At 39.6% G+C, this 14,009-nt stretch overlaps 1 protein-coding gene across 3 annotated transcripts in view; it reads right to left on the bottom strand.

Annotated features, from left to right (window-relative positions):
• The window catches only part of PRPS2 (phosphoribosyl pyrophosphate synthetase 2), a 30,042-nt gene extending 16,854 nt beyond the window's left edge, over positions 1 to 13,188 (bottom strand). Inside the window, exons 1-2 of one of the 3 annotated variants that reach the window (XM_017812254.1) lie at positions 13,174 to 13,188; positions 12,713 to 12,720 (exon numbers count right to left, since the gene is read on the bottom strand). Coding sequence is in view for 2 of the 3 variants with exons in the window: in XM_017812252.1 (XP_017667741.1) it covers positions 7,244 to 7,365 (122 nt within the window). In the remaining variant the exon portion in view is untranslated. Of the gene's footprint in view, positions 1 to 7,243; positions 7,436 to 12,712; positions 12,721 to 13,173 lie in introns of those variants that run through there. The other 2 variants (XM_017812252.1, XM_017812253.1) reach the window with 2 other exon arrangements.
• Positions 13,189 to 14,009: the final 821 nt, after the last annotated feature.

Raw genomic sequence — 14,009 nt, 5'->3', positions numbered from 1 at the left:
TGGTTGTTGCTTGTTTTCGGCTTTTTTTCACCCCCTCCTTTTTTGTTTTCGTTTGGTTTGGGGTTTTTTTACGTATTCAGACAACCAACAAAAGGCTATAAACTATGGAATCAGATATGTGAAGTATTGTATCTCAACTATCTATTAGATAACACTAAGCTAACAGGAGTCAAACTGTGTTAGTTATCTTATTAACATTACTACTAAATTCCCCCATCTATATCATAACTGTTTGGAAGGTTATTTAAACAATTTCACATAGTGAGGGCACAGAGGAAGGACATAAGAACAAACTCTTGCCTCAAGATTACAAGCTCTGTTTGGTTTATGCAATTTAATCAAATTCCGCTATTTGGTAACAGTTTAAATAAATGTCTCATTCAAGAAGAGTCAACAGAACCTGTACATTAAAAGCCCTGACATCACACAGTTCTGTTTAAAAGTGAAATTTACAGAAATCAATAGCCCCCAAAAGGAATTAACTTTGAGCGAGTTGCTTGGAATTCACAAGCACAAGGCTCTAGTTCAATTTAGTAAGCAGAAACTTAGATGAACTAATAACCATGAATTAAGGATAAGGCTCAGAATCTACTTAAGTTACAAACATATTTCAATGGCTGAAGCATCCATTAAGCAAAAATCAGGATCAGGAGTAACAGCAAACTGAGCTCCTGAGCTAGATTTACAGTATACTCCCATCAGAACTCAGTGATAGGAATTTTTAATTTGTACCTTCTAACCAAAAAGCAAACAGTTGTGAGGAATTAGGGGAATAAGTATGCAGAGCCAGATTAGGATGGTAAATAATAAATCTGTAACTAGGATCCTGCTCAAATCATGCACTTACAAGGGCTCTACATACCTTTTTAAATAATTACAATAGATTAAGTTTCTAGCCATGCTTGCAAGAAGTAAGATTTCTTAAACAATTTAGGTGCCAATAAAGTAGATGTGTACTTCAGGCCCTTTTAATACCCAGAGAAGAAGCAAAAATTTAAGGTCTAGAGTCCTCATACAGTGTGTAAAAAGAATCAATATCTCAAAAGTGATCAAAAACCTCCACATGCTGAGCTTGCAGTTCATTGAAACCCAGCCAATGGTAAGCGCTCAGCAGTGGGGTGTGTTTGACCTCCTACCTTTGGGAACACATTTTGCAGAGTAAAGTCTTTTAACGCAAGGCTTCCAACTTAGTGGACAAATATTTCAACTGACATGATGTTACATAAAGTGGGTACTAGCAAAGCCCAAAACAACAAAGAAATAATAAAAATGCCAGAGTTGGTTTTAAGTTTACAGGGATCCCTTATCGCCTGGTCTCCCCTCAACTCTAGGCTCTTCCACCCTAAAAGCTCTAAGACAAACCCTCTGCTAAATCTTCATTAACAACTGCCTAATGGTGGGAACTGCTGTGGTAAGTATCAGAAGACAGGAAGTATCTTCTTACTCTGGCACACAGCCTACCATTGCCAAGAGGAAAATACCCTTCCTTGAGCTAGCTCTGTGTTTAGCCACATGCAGTCCAAAAGGAACCCTCAGAAATTTGGAAACAAAGGTCTAATAAGTCTGAAAATGGGCAAAAAGTCTCCAAAATCTGAGTACCAAACTCTGCAGCTAAGGACATGTGGGTTTGTTAGTCATTATTCTCAACAATCTTTTTTTTTTATTTCAAGCTTTTATCATCTACACAAAGATAAATAAAAATATAGATAAACATAATAAAGATATCTTTGTGATAAAAGTGCACAGTCAATACAGTGGAAGCCTCAAAACAAAAGCATTGAAGGATTTGGGGGCTTTTCTGATACAGAGCAATGAATGATGTAAGAGATGGCTATATTTGCTGCATCCTCAATTCCCTGTACAAACAAAACACTGCGTTGTTGTGGCTTAAACCATGACAAACACACACAACGTGAAGTCTAGAAACAATCTTTATCTTATTCAACAAATCTGATAAAATCTGTGTCTCTAGCCTCCCCTTGCTCATGACAATGTAACTGAGTGGGAAGGGAGGGAAAGAGCTGCCTCCACTGACACAGGCAGATCACAACCACTCCAGTTGCCAACCACTGCTCAGCAGCTGGGCAGTGCGAAGAAACAATTCACATCTCAGCATGTTCCCTAATCCTCACTGCCTTCAGCTGATGTAACATCAGTTTATGACCTGAGCTTGAGGTCATAAACTCATAAACTTCCATGAGTAGAGATCTGCGAGCACCATAACCATCTACTCCAGAGAGGATGATGCAGCTCCTGGCCTCCACATCAGCTGAACTCAAACCAGGTTACATGAGATGCAATCAGGTCATGTCTCATCTGAGACAACTGCAGTACAAGATTTGGAGGATGCTGAAGGGAAGATAAGAGGGACATTTTACAGCCAGGTGCTGAATTGTGCATTCCTGATATATAAGTTTCCAGGTTTGTTCTTGATTCTTTCAATTATTTACTTGATAGAAAAAAACAGTTTCACTACCCCACTTTGTGTGAAATAGAGACCCAAACCCATCCTTGCATGAATTCTCCAGGGAAACATCCGCTACTTTTTCCTAACTTCCAAGATTAAATTTCAGTCCAAGATACTAGTTTTGTTTATTTAGTTACAAACACACGGCCCTCATACCAATAGCACAGCTTTTTCCATACAGCAGGCAATGTCCCTTGGTAGTCAAGCCATATTTCCCTCTGCAAAAGCTAAATGGCATTCACTTTAAGCTGATGTTTCTGAAACAACCCAGCTTCAGTAGCTAAATAAGGCTGTGGGTAGGAAGCCTTCAAATTCACATGTACCAGGCAGGACTTCTAATCTCTTCCTCTTGGATCAAGAAAATATTCACTTCAGACACTGAATCTGACAGGAAGAAGCAAGGAAGCTCACAGGAATGGGTGGGAGCCCCAACTTCTTTCACCAGGAGAGATGGATGTAAAAGAATGCCATCTACCACTCTAGTTTCTCCAGTTTGAGAATAAAAAGTACTTTAAGGGCAGAGTTAAAATAAATAGTCTTTAGAGAAGAAAAATACCGTATCTTGTAAGAAAATATATTTATTTATGAAGTGATACATTCAATTTTTTTTTTTTTTAAAAATCAATTGAGTCACCAAAAATATCTGCACTGGGGTTTATTTGTGTATCAACTATAATGAAATGCCATCTCAGGGTATTTGGAGACAATTTTGTGAAAAGCTTCAGTGTGTTTAATATCTGTATGCATCGGTTACATGTCTGTAAAACAGAGTTTCATGATGCTGAGACTACAACAGCCACCCCTGTTTAAGGACTGCCATTCCTTTCTTCTTCCTCCAGCCTGCACAACTCTGCTGATGACAATTGCTTGTCAGGTTTGAAGAAGATAAACTGACTAAGCCCCCCACTGCAGCCCTTATCATTTTGCCAAATAAATTAGGTGGTGCCACCCAAGCTCCTACCATGGCACTGTGGCTGGCACATAACGGACACAGAAGCTTTGAATACTAAACAGACTTATCTTCCACAACCAGATATTACTGAGGTGCTCTCTCACTTCATTTGTTAGGGTTGCTTGACTTTAGTATCCAGCTGAAGGAAGGCATTTCCATACAGTTTAGAGGGAGGGAAGAAAAAAATGGGGCAGTGATTGAGTCTACCAGCAATTTCCCTCATTTCCCCTAGCACAAACATTACATTCATCAGTTACACACCTGCAAGAATACTGAATGTCTAAATCAAAAGAGAACTGTGACACCACTAGATATACCAGCCTCCGAATAAACTAAAAAGAGAAGCCTTTCTCATTTTAAATGTTCTGGAGTTGGGACTGTACCTGCCTATTTAGCCACAGTGCTTGTCAGTAGTGGTCCTATCCCTGGCTAACCTCAGCATTAGTTTCTCAAACCCACTTACACCTGCTAAGGACTAAGACTGAAACCTAAAGCCTGTTTGAGTGGAAATATAATGGCTCTTCCCTCCAGTACAGAGCTTCCAGCCAAAACCCTCTGACAAGGATTTTAAGCCTGAGGCTGCACACAGCTATCAATTTAGGCATCATTTATATTTAAGAGAATGCAGCAAAAAAGCAAAATAGAGTTTTTAACAAAAGGTAAACCTTCTCTGCAACTTGCTAACTTAACAGATCTGACAAAACGAGTTTGTTGACCCTCAGACCCAGGCTTATCTGTTTGCACAGGGTTTTGTCTGACTGCCACTGGCAAGGTTTAAGGTTCTTTGAGCTTTTTAACTATCACGTTCTAGTATTCTGCAATACTGCACGTGTATTTTGTAATGCCAATACACTAGTTTATAAATTTAAAAATGCAACAAAAATAAGGGGGGAAAAAAGACTGTGCATGACTCACTTGATATGGGAAGAATTTTTGCTTACACACACACACAATGAAATTTTGTTATATAGGCACAGTGAAAATCCAAATGCCTTACGAAAGGACCACTGCAGCACAATATCAGCTTTACTTTTAGTTTAATCTCAAACACATTGTTGAGGAATTCTCTTATTACTATTGCTAATTTTTTTTTTTTTTCATTAAGGACATTAATCTGGAAAACTGGAAAGTCAGTATCTCAAAATAAGTTGCTATGGATATTGCAAAAATTACCCACTTAAAACATTATATAGAGGATACAACTTTATTTGCTGAAGGCGAAACAAGAACTTTGTATTAGAATCTCAAAAGTAGAAAGTTGTTAAAAAAAAACCCAAAGAAACCAAACAAAACAAAACAAAACAAAAAACCCAACTAAATCAAACACAAAGTTTTAAAGTGGTAAGGCATTTTAGTTCAGGGAATAAAAGAAAGATAATGTCAGCATCACGGTGTTGCAACAGAAGCAACTAGAAACATGTTTCTGTTAAGTACATTCCTCATATCTTTACCACACTACATCCCTACTTGCCTAAGAAAATAAACTGGCACTACGAGATTAGCCAAACCACTGACATACTGTAGCCACCACTACCTTCTTTGTTAATGGCAGAGGTCAATATTCCACACCTGGAAAAATAGGTGGAATGACAGACTAGAGATTATGGCATCCTGAAGCCTAGAGTTTAATTTACCTCGTAAAATAAATATGCAAACTTTGGAGATAAACTTCTACCTTGGATGAAATCTAAATCAATTTAGTTCTGCTGTTTGTTATGTTTTAAGCAGAAATAAGGATAAGTGTCTCTGGAGAACAAACATTAAAAAAAAATAAATTAGACAAGTTAGCAAGAAAGTCATGCAACCAAATACACAAATTAAGTTTTATCATGCAGAAAGAGATCAAAGAGCAATAAAGTGAGTATGAGGCTGGAAAGACTTGAGAGAAGATTTAAGCTTTCATTTAATCAGGAATGAATAGAAGAGCTAGAGTGTGCAAACATTAGGTTGCATAAACACCAATGGAAGAGGGTTTATAGTAATGCCAGTGAGCATAACTAGAACAAGAGCAATTAAACTGAGAATGCAAAAATGTAGACAGAAGAGAAGGACAAGCTTTGTGAGAGCAACTTTAGAATACATCATGTTAATCTTTCAAAGGAAGCAATGGAAAAACACTTTTTCAGGAGTTTCAGAACAAGAACAGATAAAAATAAACATACAAGAACTTCAGAGACTAGTCAGCTACTTATAGTCAGAAAGTTGTGTTTCAGAATAAGCTGGCAGCCTAGACTGACACATCTATATAGAAAACAGCTGCACAGTCGTACCAGCTCATGGGATGAACGTACCACTTGCATCTGAATTTAAAATTCTTCATTAAAATTGAGTAAAATAGGTGGGTCAGAAAGCTAAGATGACAAACTAGTAAAGAGAAGTAATATTGGTAGAAAAAGCACTGGCAAGCACATTCTCAGAGAGTCCAGGTGAGCAAGCTATCCTGATAGTTTCATGCAGAATTTTTTGCACTGTTGCCAGAGTAATTTTCTGCATTTGCTGGCCAGGAGCATGGTATGACTGCACTTTTAGGAATCAGTATAAAATTTAATGATCTTATCATCTGCAGGAACCTTTTGGGTAAGGTGGCACAGGTCAGCATAAAATTTATCTTTTTCAGCAGGGTCGGGTTGGAGAGTAGGGGCATATACACTAAAGAGGACAACATGTTCCTTGTTGTGTAGTGGAAGGCGTAGGGAGATAACGCGGTCAGAATGACCTGTCGGCAGATTTTCAAGTTTAGGGACAATAGAGTTTTTAATCATGAAGCCAACTCCTGAGAGATGCCTTTCGGTTCTGGGTTCACCTGACCAAAAGAGTGTGTAACTGGTACCATGTTCTCTAAGGCTACCTTCCTCATGGAGACGAACTTCACTGACAGCAGCAATGTTGATGTTGAGACGTGACAGTTCGTGGGCAATTAGGGCAGAATGACGCTCAGGACGTCCGCTATCCGCAGTATCAAGCATGGTTCTGATGTTCCAGCATGCAAGTGTCAATTTGGGTACACCTTTGAAGGCAGGCACCCTTTGTCTCTTAAACTTTGTTTGACCGCATCAGAAGATGCCCGTTGGCCACGGTTAACCAACCAGGTACTTTTAGGAGTAAGCCAAGGCCATCACAACGACTGTATTACCCTCATGCATGACCATCAGTCTTGGGCTATGGAGGGAAGCCATACAGGAGCTGTAATCGGTCCACCACACGCACAACTGGCTGCTGATGCAAAATAACGACCGTCTGCGACAAATTCTGTGATTTGCCCTTTTTAAAGTGTCATCACCATCCTGTCCTTACAAAACTACATAACATACTGTAGTTCATAAAATCAAGATGATTTTTTTTCAGGTAGACAAAGCTGATCAACCGCATAGTTAACTATCTGCGAGCAGTGGGATGCACCTGTTGCCGCAGACACAGGTTGCCTGTTGCAAACACCATCCTCACCTCAGAGGAGGCAGGATGCTCTTTGCCCGGCCGAGGCCGTGCAAGCCCTGCTCCACCCTAAGAGCACCCGACAGGAGCACTGCCCAGCCGGGCCAGCACAAACCAGCCGGGACGCCTCCCGTGCAGTGCTCGTGCTCCGCAGGCGGTCAGGGAGGGTGGGATAACCAGGAAGGGACCGGCCATGACACAGTGGAACACCCCGTATCCCCGCGCCTGCATCTGCACCTGCCGGGGGGCACCCACACGCGAGACCCGGGGGTGACACCGGGCGGGACCCGCCGGCAGCAGCAGCCCGGCCACGGGGGTGTGTCCAGGGCGCGCCCGTGACGCTGGCGGGGCGTGAGAGCGGGTAACGCGGGGAGGGGAGGTCGGGGACGCACCTGGTCTCCTGGTTGCTGAATTTCTTGGTGACCACCTTGCCCAGATCCAGCCCGAGCCGGTCCGCCACCCGCTGGGACAGGTCGTGGTGGGAGCTGCCGCTGAACAGCACGATGTTCGGCATGGCGGGGGCGAGCGCGGGCCGGCGGGCGAGATCCGGGCTGCGGCGAGAGCGACAGAGGAGCGCGGGGACCGCGGTGCGGGGCCAAATAGCCGCGGTGCGGGCCCGCCCCCGCCCCGCCGCCCGGAGCGGGAGGGACCGGGGCGGGGCGAGCCGGGGGCGCCGCGGGGCACAGGTAACGCCGACGGCCCCAGCGACCACGGGGGGGGCGTTCGGGGGGGCCCTGCCCCTCCTCCTCCTCCTCCTCCTCCTCCTCCTCCTCTTCTTCCAAGTCCCGAGCTCCAAGCCCAGGTGACCCCCCAGCTGCTGTCCTGCCTCTGGAGCAGCGTTCGGCTGGGCTGTGCCTTAGGCGTGCAGAGCTCTGCCTGCGCTTCGCTCCCGTACTTGAAGGGAGGCACGAAGGGAAGATCCTCACATGAGCTCGGCTATGGGAATGAATATGTGGTTCAGGTGACACCGTCACCTAAAAAAAGCAATTGTCGAATACAGCTATAGGTAGGTATGTGTTTAGTTAGATCCATATCTAACTAGTTTTATTTACCAGAGCTGTCCTTAAATAACCCACGACCAATTCTGTATACACACTGTTCATTTTCCACTAACATGTTTTTGTCGATTGTTGCTTAGAAATAAGCTCATGACCAAACTTCTGTCTGAAAATTGACAAAGACAAAAAGGTCTTAGCTTTCAGGTGAGCTGTTTTAGGTTGTATGTATACAAATAAATAAATAGCATTGGATAAGTGACTTCAGAACTTTCTCAGTTTTCCTGCCTTAAGCAAACCTTTGCCTCAAGGAGCAAGGTCTTGAACACATGTTTAATATTGTTCTGTCAGTAGGATAATCCATGACTAAATAAACACCCGTGTTGCATAGTTCACTAGAACAGACAGTTTTAGAGCTGCTCAAAAAGTCCCATCGGTAATTACACTGAATTCCAGTAAGTAACTTTCTCAATTAAAAAAAATAAAAATCCAAACCAAGCAAGTTTATGTCCCAAATCAAATGTTTTATTCAACAGCTGGGTAGTAAATGGTTTGGGTTGGGGAGTTAGGGACTAATAGTTTGCGTTGCTGTCATTCCCATTCTCTGGTGGTCTATATACTTGCATAAATCATAGACACTTCATGCTAAGTATCACATCATTGCAGAGGCAATATAAACAAGGGATGCAGCTTATGGACAAGAATGGGAAAAATAAGTATTGTGACTTACCACAGCAAAATTCCAGAATTTAGTCCAGTGTTTGATACATTGCTAATACCTCAGTATATGATAACTGTTTAGTGGCCCACTCACCCTTTGTCCTCTTTGTATTTTCTGTTTATGCAATGAAAAAGAAATTTGTTTAACTGTCAGCACTGTAGGCTCATAAAAGCATCTCAAGGTTAAACCTGTGATTCTTCCAGTTCATACATCCTCTTCAACAACTAATTTTGTAGGCTACATTTTATTCTGAGTTACTTGCAACTCTAAATTTTGTCCACTCTCCTGATTTTGTTGTGATTTTTAATACTGGTTACTCTAAAATCTTTAGCTTCTATGACAGGACATCTCAGGTTCCATTAAGACTGCAGTTTTCAAATCTGTGAAAAGGAAAATTTGCTTCTATGACCTCAGGATTATCAGAACAAAAAGCATTGCTAGACAGAAAAGGGTAATTTAACTTCAAAATAATATAATAAAGGAAAACCATACTTCATTGTTGACTGAAAACAACACTAGAACTTTTAAAATGGACTGTAAAATCAGAAAAAGACAAGAAAACAACTTGGCCTGCCTAGAGTTTTTTTAATATATGTTTGTCAGTACTGAACCTTACAATGAACTTGGTGATTGTCATGATCCACTCCCTTTTTTTTTCTCGTAAAGTTACCAGTTAAAACTCTTGTCCTCACATTTAGTACATATTCCATTATTTGCTGGCTTAGTGGGATGCCCAGACAATTCTTTTCAGTCTACTAAGACTTTTGTGCCCAACAGCTAATTAGTGTTTATTCAGTAGCTACAATATAGAAACTGCAGTCATTAAAACTAGCTGTGGAGGCTGTAATACAAAAGAAATAATGCTGATTGACATGCTGAGTATGATTATCTTTTCTTTGGTTGTGATAGACTAAAACAGTAGCCCAGAATTCAAAAGTTAGTGCCATCCTCACTTGAAGCTTTCTACTATTCTAGAGAAAAAAAAATCATTTTTTGATTCAATGAGAACAATAAGGAAAATACCTGCCTAACAGCAGAAAGTAAAACTTTCAAGAGGAAATTGCTTTCTTCCTTTTATCATCACATTGTGGTTAGAAACAGTCATGCCCGATATAGGATGTAATAATCAGCAAAGAACAAGAAAATGCTGTTTTCTGGTAACAAGTTGTCAGTAAGTATTGGTCAATTTAGCCAGGACAAAGAGTGAAACAACTATGAGTCAGCTGGACCTGAGAAAGCATATGTAATTCTCCTCCTGCGACAGAAAGCAATTCCAGCAAAGGTATGAGAGCCAAGGAAAAATAAGAGACTTTTAAATATCAGAAGCAGAAATTGGACTACCAAGAGACTTTGATTTACATAAAACTGAAAAATTTCTGCCCATCTTGCTTTCTCTGCAGTGCGGTTTTGCAAATCGTACCATACAGCTTGCTCTATGATTCTCCTTCCAGTTCTCATACTAAAAATTGCTACACCCTGAAAAACTGTCAAAGTAACTCAGGGCTTTTGAAGTTTTTGTGTCACAATGACTTCTGACTGTTTTTTTTTTCTCTTTCTGATTACAAAATATTTTTATGGGAAAAAAAATCAGTTGGGAAAAAAAATCAGCCTTTTAAAAGTACTGACAAAATTCCTGTTGGATCCGTGGAAATACAATCTGAATATCAAGGTGCTTCATTCCTTCCTTTTACAGTCATAATTTGTAACAGAATCCATTGACCAATTTCTGCCCTCAGTTACATCATTCAATTATCAAATGTTAGCAAATCGTGGCTCTGGTCTTGAAAGAGTTGATTGTGAAAAATCTGATTTAAAATAAACAGTTTCAGGCTATTTTTGTTGTGTGTATTTGTAACTGTTAGTGTACATTTGAGTGATGATTTCAATATTTTCTCAGAATCTCCCTTAAAAAAAAATTTAAAAAAGCTAATATTTGCCTCTAATCACATGTCTTCAAGCGCTTTGACTTGAAGAATAAACAGCTACTATTAGAGGCCTTGATATGGAATAGCAGCAGCTGACAGCATTACAGTCACATCTGTCCAAACATATTATCTCTGCATTTTGAGACCTGTGATTCTATTGTTTTCAAATGCTGATCTGGTTCTTCCAAAGCTTGTTCTATCCTGCAAGTATAAAAACATAAAAAGTTGTTAAATGAATAATCCTACTGAGAAAGTGTAAAATTTTGTCATAAACCCCCTATAGTTGTTCCCAGTGCTCAGTAACTTACCATTTTCATCATGATCTGGGCCACCCACAGCTTCCAAATTCCCCTCGACGTACCCAGCTTCCACACAGCTCCAGTAATCTCCCTCCCAGCTGTCTTCCAAATCTCCATTGCTTCCTTACTTGGCTCTATGGCTTCCAATGATAATTTCTAATGTTACCTCTGGATATTTTCTGAATATTGAATATTTCAGCTGCTGCTTCTATTTCAGATCCGCAGGTCTATGATGTACTGTTCAGCTGCTATTGAAATCTCTTTGATCACTTAGCTCCATTTTTCTTTGTCAGCAGATCCAGCTCCTACTGTCTAACTACTTTATTCTGTAAAAGAGCTTATTGCCTTCTTACATTTCTTCTGAAGGAAGACACTAAGCCAAACACCTTTCATAAATGTCTTCTAATGTGCATCATAACACACCTTTCTCAGCTCTAATCATCATCTAACATATGCACCTTATACAATGTATGATCAATGGAGAGAAAAGAAAGAATTTTTAAATTTCAGGTTACATAAATTTAACTGTTCACTGCATGCTTTGTTATCTGGACATTTTCACATCAATGGTCTAGACTGTTCTTAGCCCCCTACTTATCTACACAGTGATGTTTTCTGCTTCTCTAACAGATTTTCTCTTAGACTGCCTTTGATTGACCAACAAAAAAAATGTCTTTTGCTGCTGAGAAACCCAGAAAACTCACCACTGTTTTTCCAGTCTAACCTTTGGTGGCCCCGTTTCAACTACAGTAAGCAATCATTTTGTTATTCTTGTAGCTAGGACAAGTTACAAAACTTAAACATATATGCCACCTCATAATGCTGCAGTTTTCCCAGACATCTTACAAAGTACCTTTCAGGTGCCTTTCAAGATTCTTATATCTAAAACTGTACTATCTGGGTTCTGTTTGTCTTGAGCATAAATCTTCTGCCACATAACAGTAGCTAAAATGGTAAACTGAAAATATTATTTAGGTAGTGTAGGTAGGTTGTTTTGTTCTAGCAGTTTAGACTGGGATCCTTCCATTTGAGTTTCCAGTGAACCATGAAACATTTTAATTTTTGCAGGGAGAAGTAGTTCCTACTACTAAATGATTTCCCAACTTTTTCAATGAAAACAACCATATACTGTTTAAATTCCTTTTCTCCCCAAGTGTTTATTTCCAGTCTCTGTAATACCTCTTTCTTTAATTCCTTTTCACTGTTTTTTCCTTTCTGCCATGATTTTGCCCACTTGAACTCCAAAGGAACAGTAGCTCATAATCTTCATCTGTGAATACTACATCTCAGCATAGTACCAGGGCTTTTAACTCTGATTCCCCCAGTTAGACAACTGCCAGTCTCAACATCTTCTGTGTTACCACATGCCTGAGTAAATAAAGGCAAGATAGGAGACTAATCTTGGAATTAAACAAACACTAGGGATTGCACTATTGGAGAAAAAAAGCATATCAATGCCAAGGTAAGGTGGAAGTATAGAGCCGATCTTTATATATCATCCATTCAGGTATCAGAGGCAAAAGACCAAGACTCTCCAGAAGACTGTTTTCTACCCCTCTAAAAATAGCCTAGTTCAAGATAAAAGATCAAAGATTTCTGTTTCTTTTGTAAGACAAAAGCTTGTGCATTCTGCTTCAGGCTAATTTAGAAAATTTTATCTTGTCTTTTATACATCTTGATTCTAAGTAGGGGCAGTCATAGGACTACAGCTTAGCCTGTGAGCCTATCTTATTCTTTAATCTTCTACTAAATGAACATATCACCATGCTGTGTCTCAATTCTGTCAAATCACATTTTCCAAAAGAAAACCATTCTGCATGGACATTTTTTGACTGGAAAAAGATAAGGAAAGAGAAGCAAAGAAGAGAAGAAAGTAGATCACAATCTGAGACTGCACTCTTTCACATGATGCTTGCACAACCACAGGCACTTGCTTTTGACTCTAGTCAGAGGCAGAATGTCAGGTATGTCTCTCTCAGATTTGAGCTGACCCAGTACAGCCTTTCTAATGTTATGTTCCTGTGTTCTGACAGTATGCAAATCCAGAATGTCACGTCAAACTAAAGAAAAGTCTCCTTGAGAGTAGACAGCCCCCAGTCTATTTTGAAAGTCACAGGGTAGATTGATGCGATATCTGTGATGCTCACTTTACTAACATTACTGCACTACTTCTACTTTCAAAGCAAGATCGTGCATTCAGATTACACAAACTTTCCATCAGCTTTGGGTAAAACTTGCCTAGGGAAGTTTTTAGGAATTGCCTTGTGGTTTCTCTGGCTGTAGTTATGCAATGAGACACAAGAAGACTTCCTTGCTTCCACATTTGAGTTAGTATGCCATGTCAGAACAAGATCTGTAAGTGGACAATTATTTATCAACTACCTCTTGATAACAAAAAAGAAGCACACCAAAAGGAAGAGATCTAAAGTTCACTCTAGAAACAAAACAGGACTGAAAAACAATTCATCTATTACTGATTTAGATTACATCTAAAACTTCCATTCTCCTTTGTGTTCCCACAGTATGTTTGCTAATAAATATTGCTAGTTATTTTAAAAATTTGCATAGAACCTTAATATAATACCAGGAAAAAGAAAGCTTTTTATAATATTTGGGGGATAAAAAATCCACAGAAAATTGAACTAAGGATTTGGCAAAAAGTGGAAAAATTCTTTTCCATAAATATGCTGAAGAAGGTTGAATCAACTCCACTGTAGTGTTATTATTTGAGACAGCTGTATAAGTTGTGTGTTTTACTCAAAACTGATGTGAGAAATATTTTCTTCTCTAGATACAGGCATGCAAATCAAGTTTCACAAACACCAGCATAACAAGTACTAAAAGTTAGATGAAACATAAAAAGACCTGGTACCCCTAATTCACCTTCAGTCATTTCACCTTCAAAATGTTTCTTCATGTTGCCTGTGTTCATATATAAATCAAACCAAATTAAATATATATCACTAATATTTGTTTATTTTTTAATATCTCAGGCTGATTTCAATGATAGCTTCATTAGTTATGTGCAGAATTGAACACATGGAGTTTTACTTCATTTTTACTCCCGAGAGAAATTACAGTGTCTTGTGTTTATTAGCTTCATTCTCATTAAAAATAAATTCTTTCATGCCCCATGATCAGGTGAAGACTTATTATGAAGTGGAAGGAAGGAGAGTGAGAGACCAATATAGAAGTGCTGCTTCTGTGGTGCTTGAATT

The sequence above is a fragment of the Lepidothrix coronata genome, unplaced genomic scaffold, assembly GCF_001604755.1.
Source record: "Lepidothrix coronata isolate B3197 unplaced genomic scaffold, Lepidothrix_coronata-1.0 Scaffold35, whole genome shotgun sequence".
NCBI classification, from domain to species: Eukaryota; Metazoa; Chordata; class Aves; order Passeriformes; family Pipridae; genus Lepidothrix; species Lepidothrix coronata.
The sequence above is the reverse complement of the archived record's forward strand: the minus strand, read 5'-3'. Positions and strand labels throughout refer to the sequence as shown.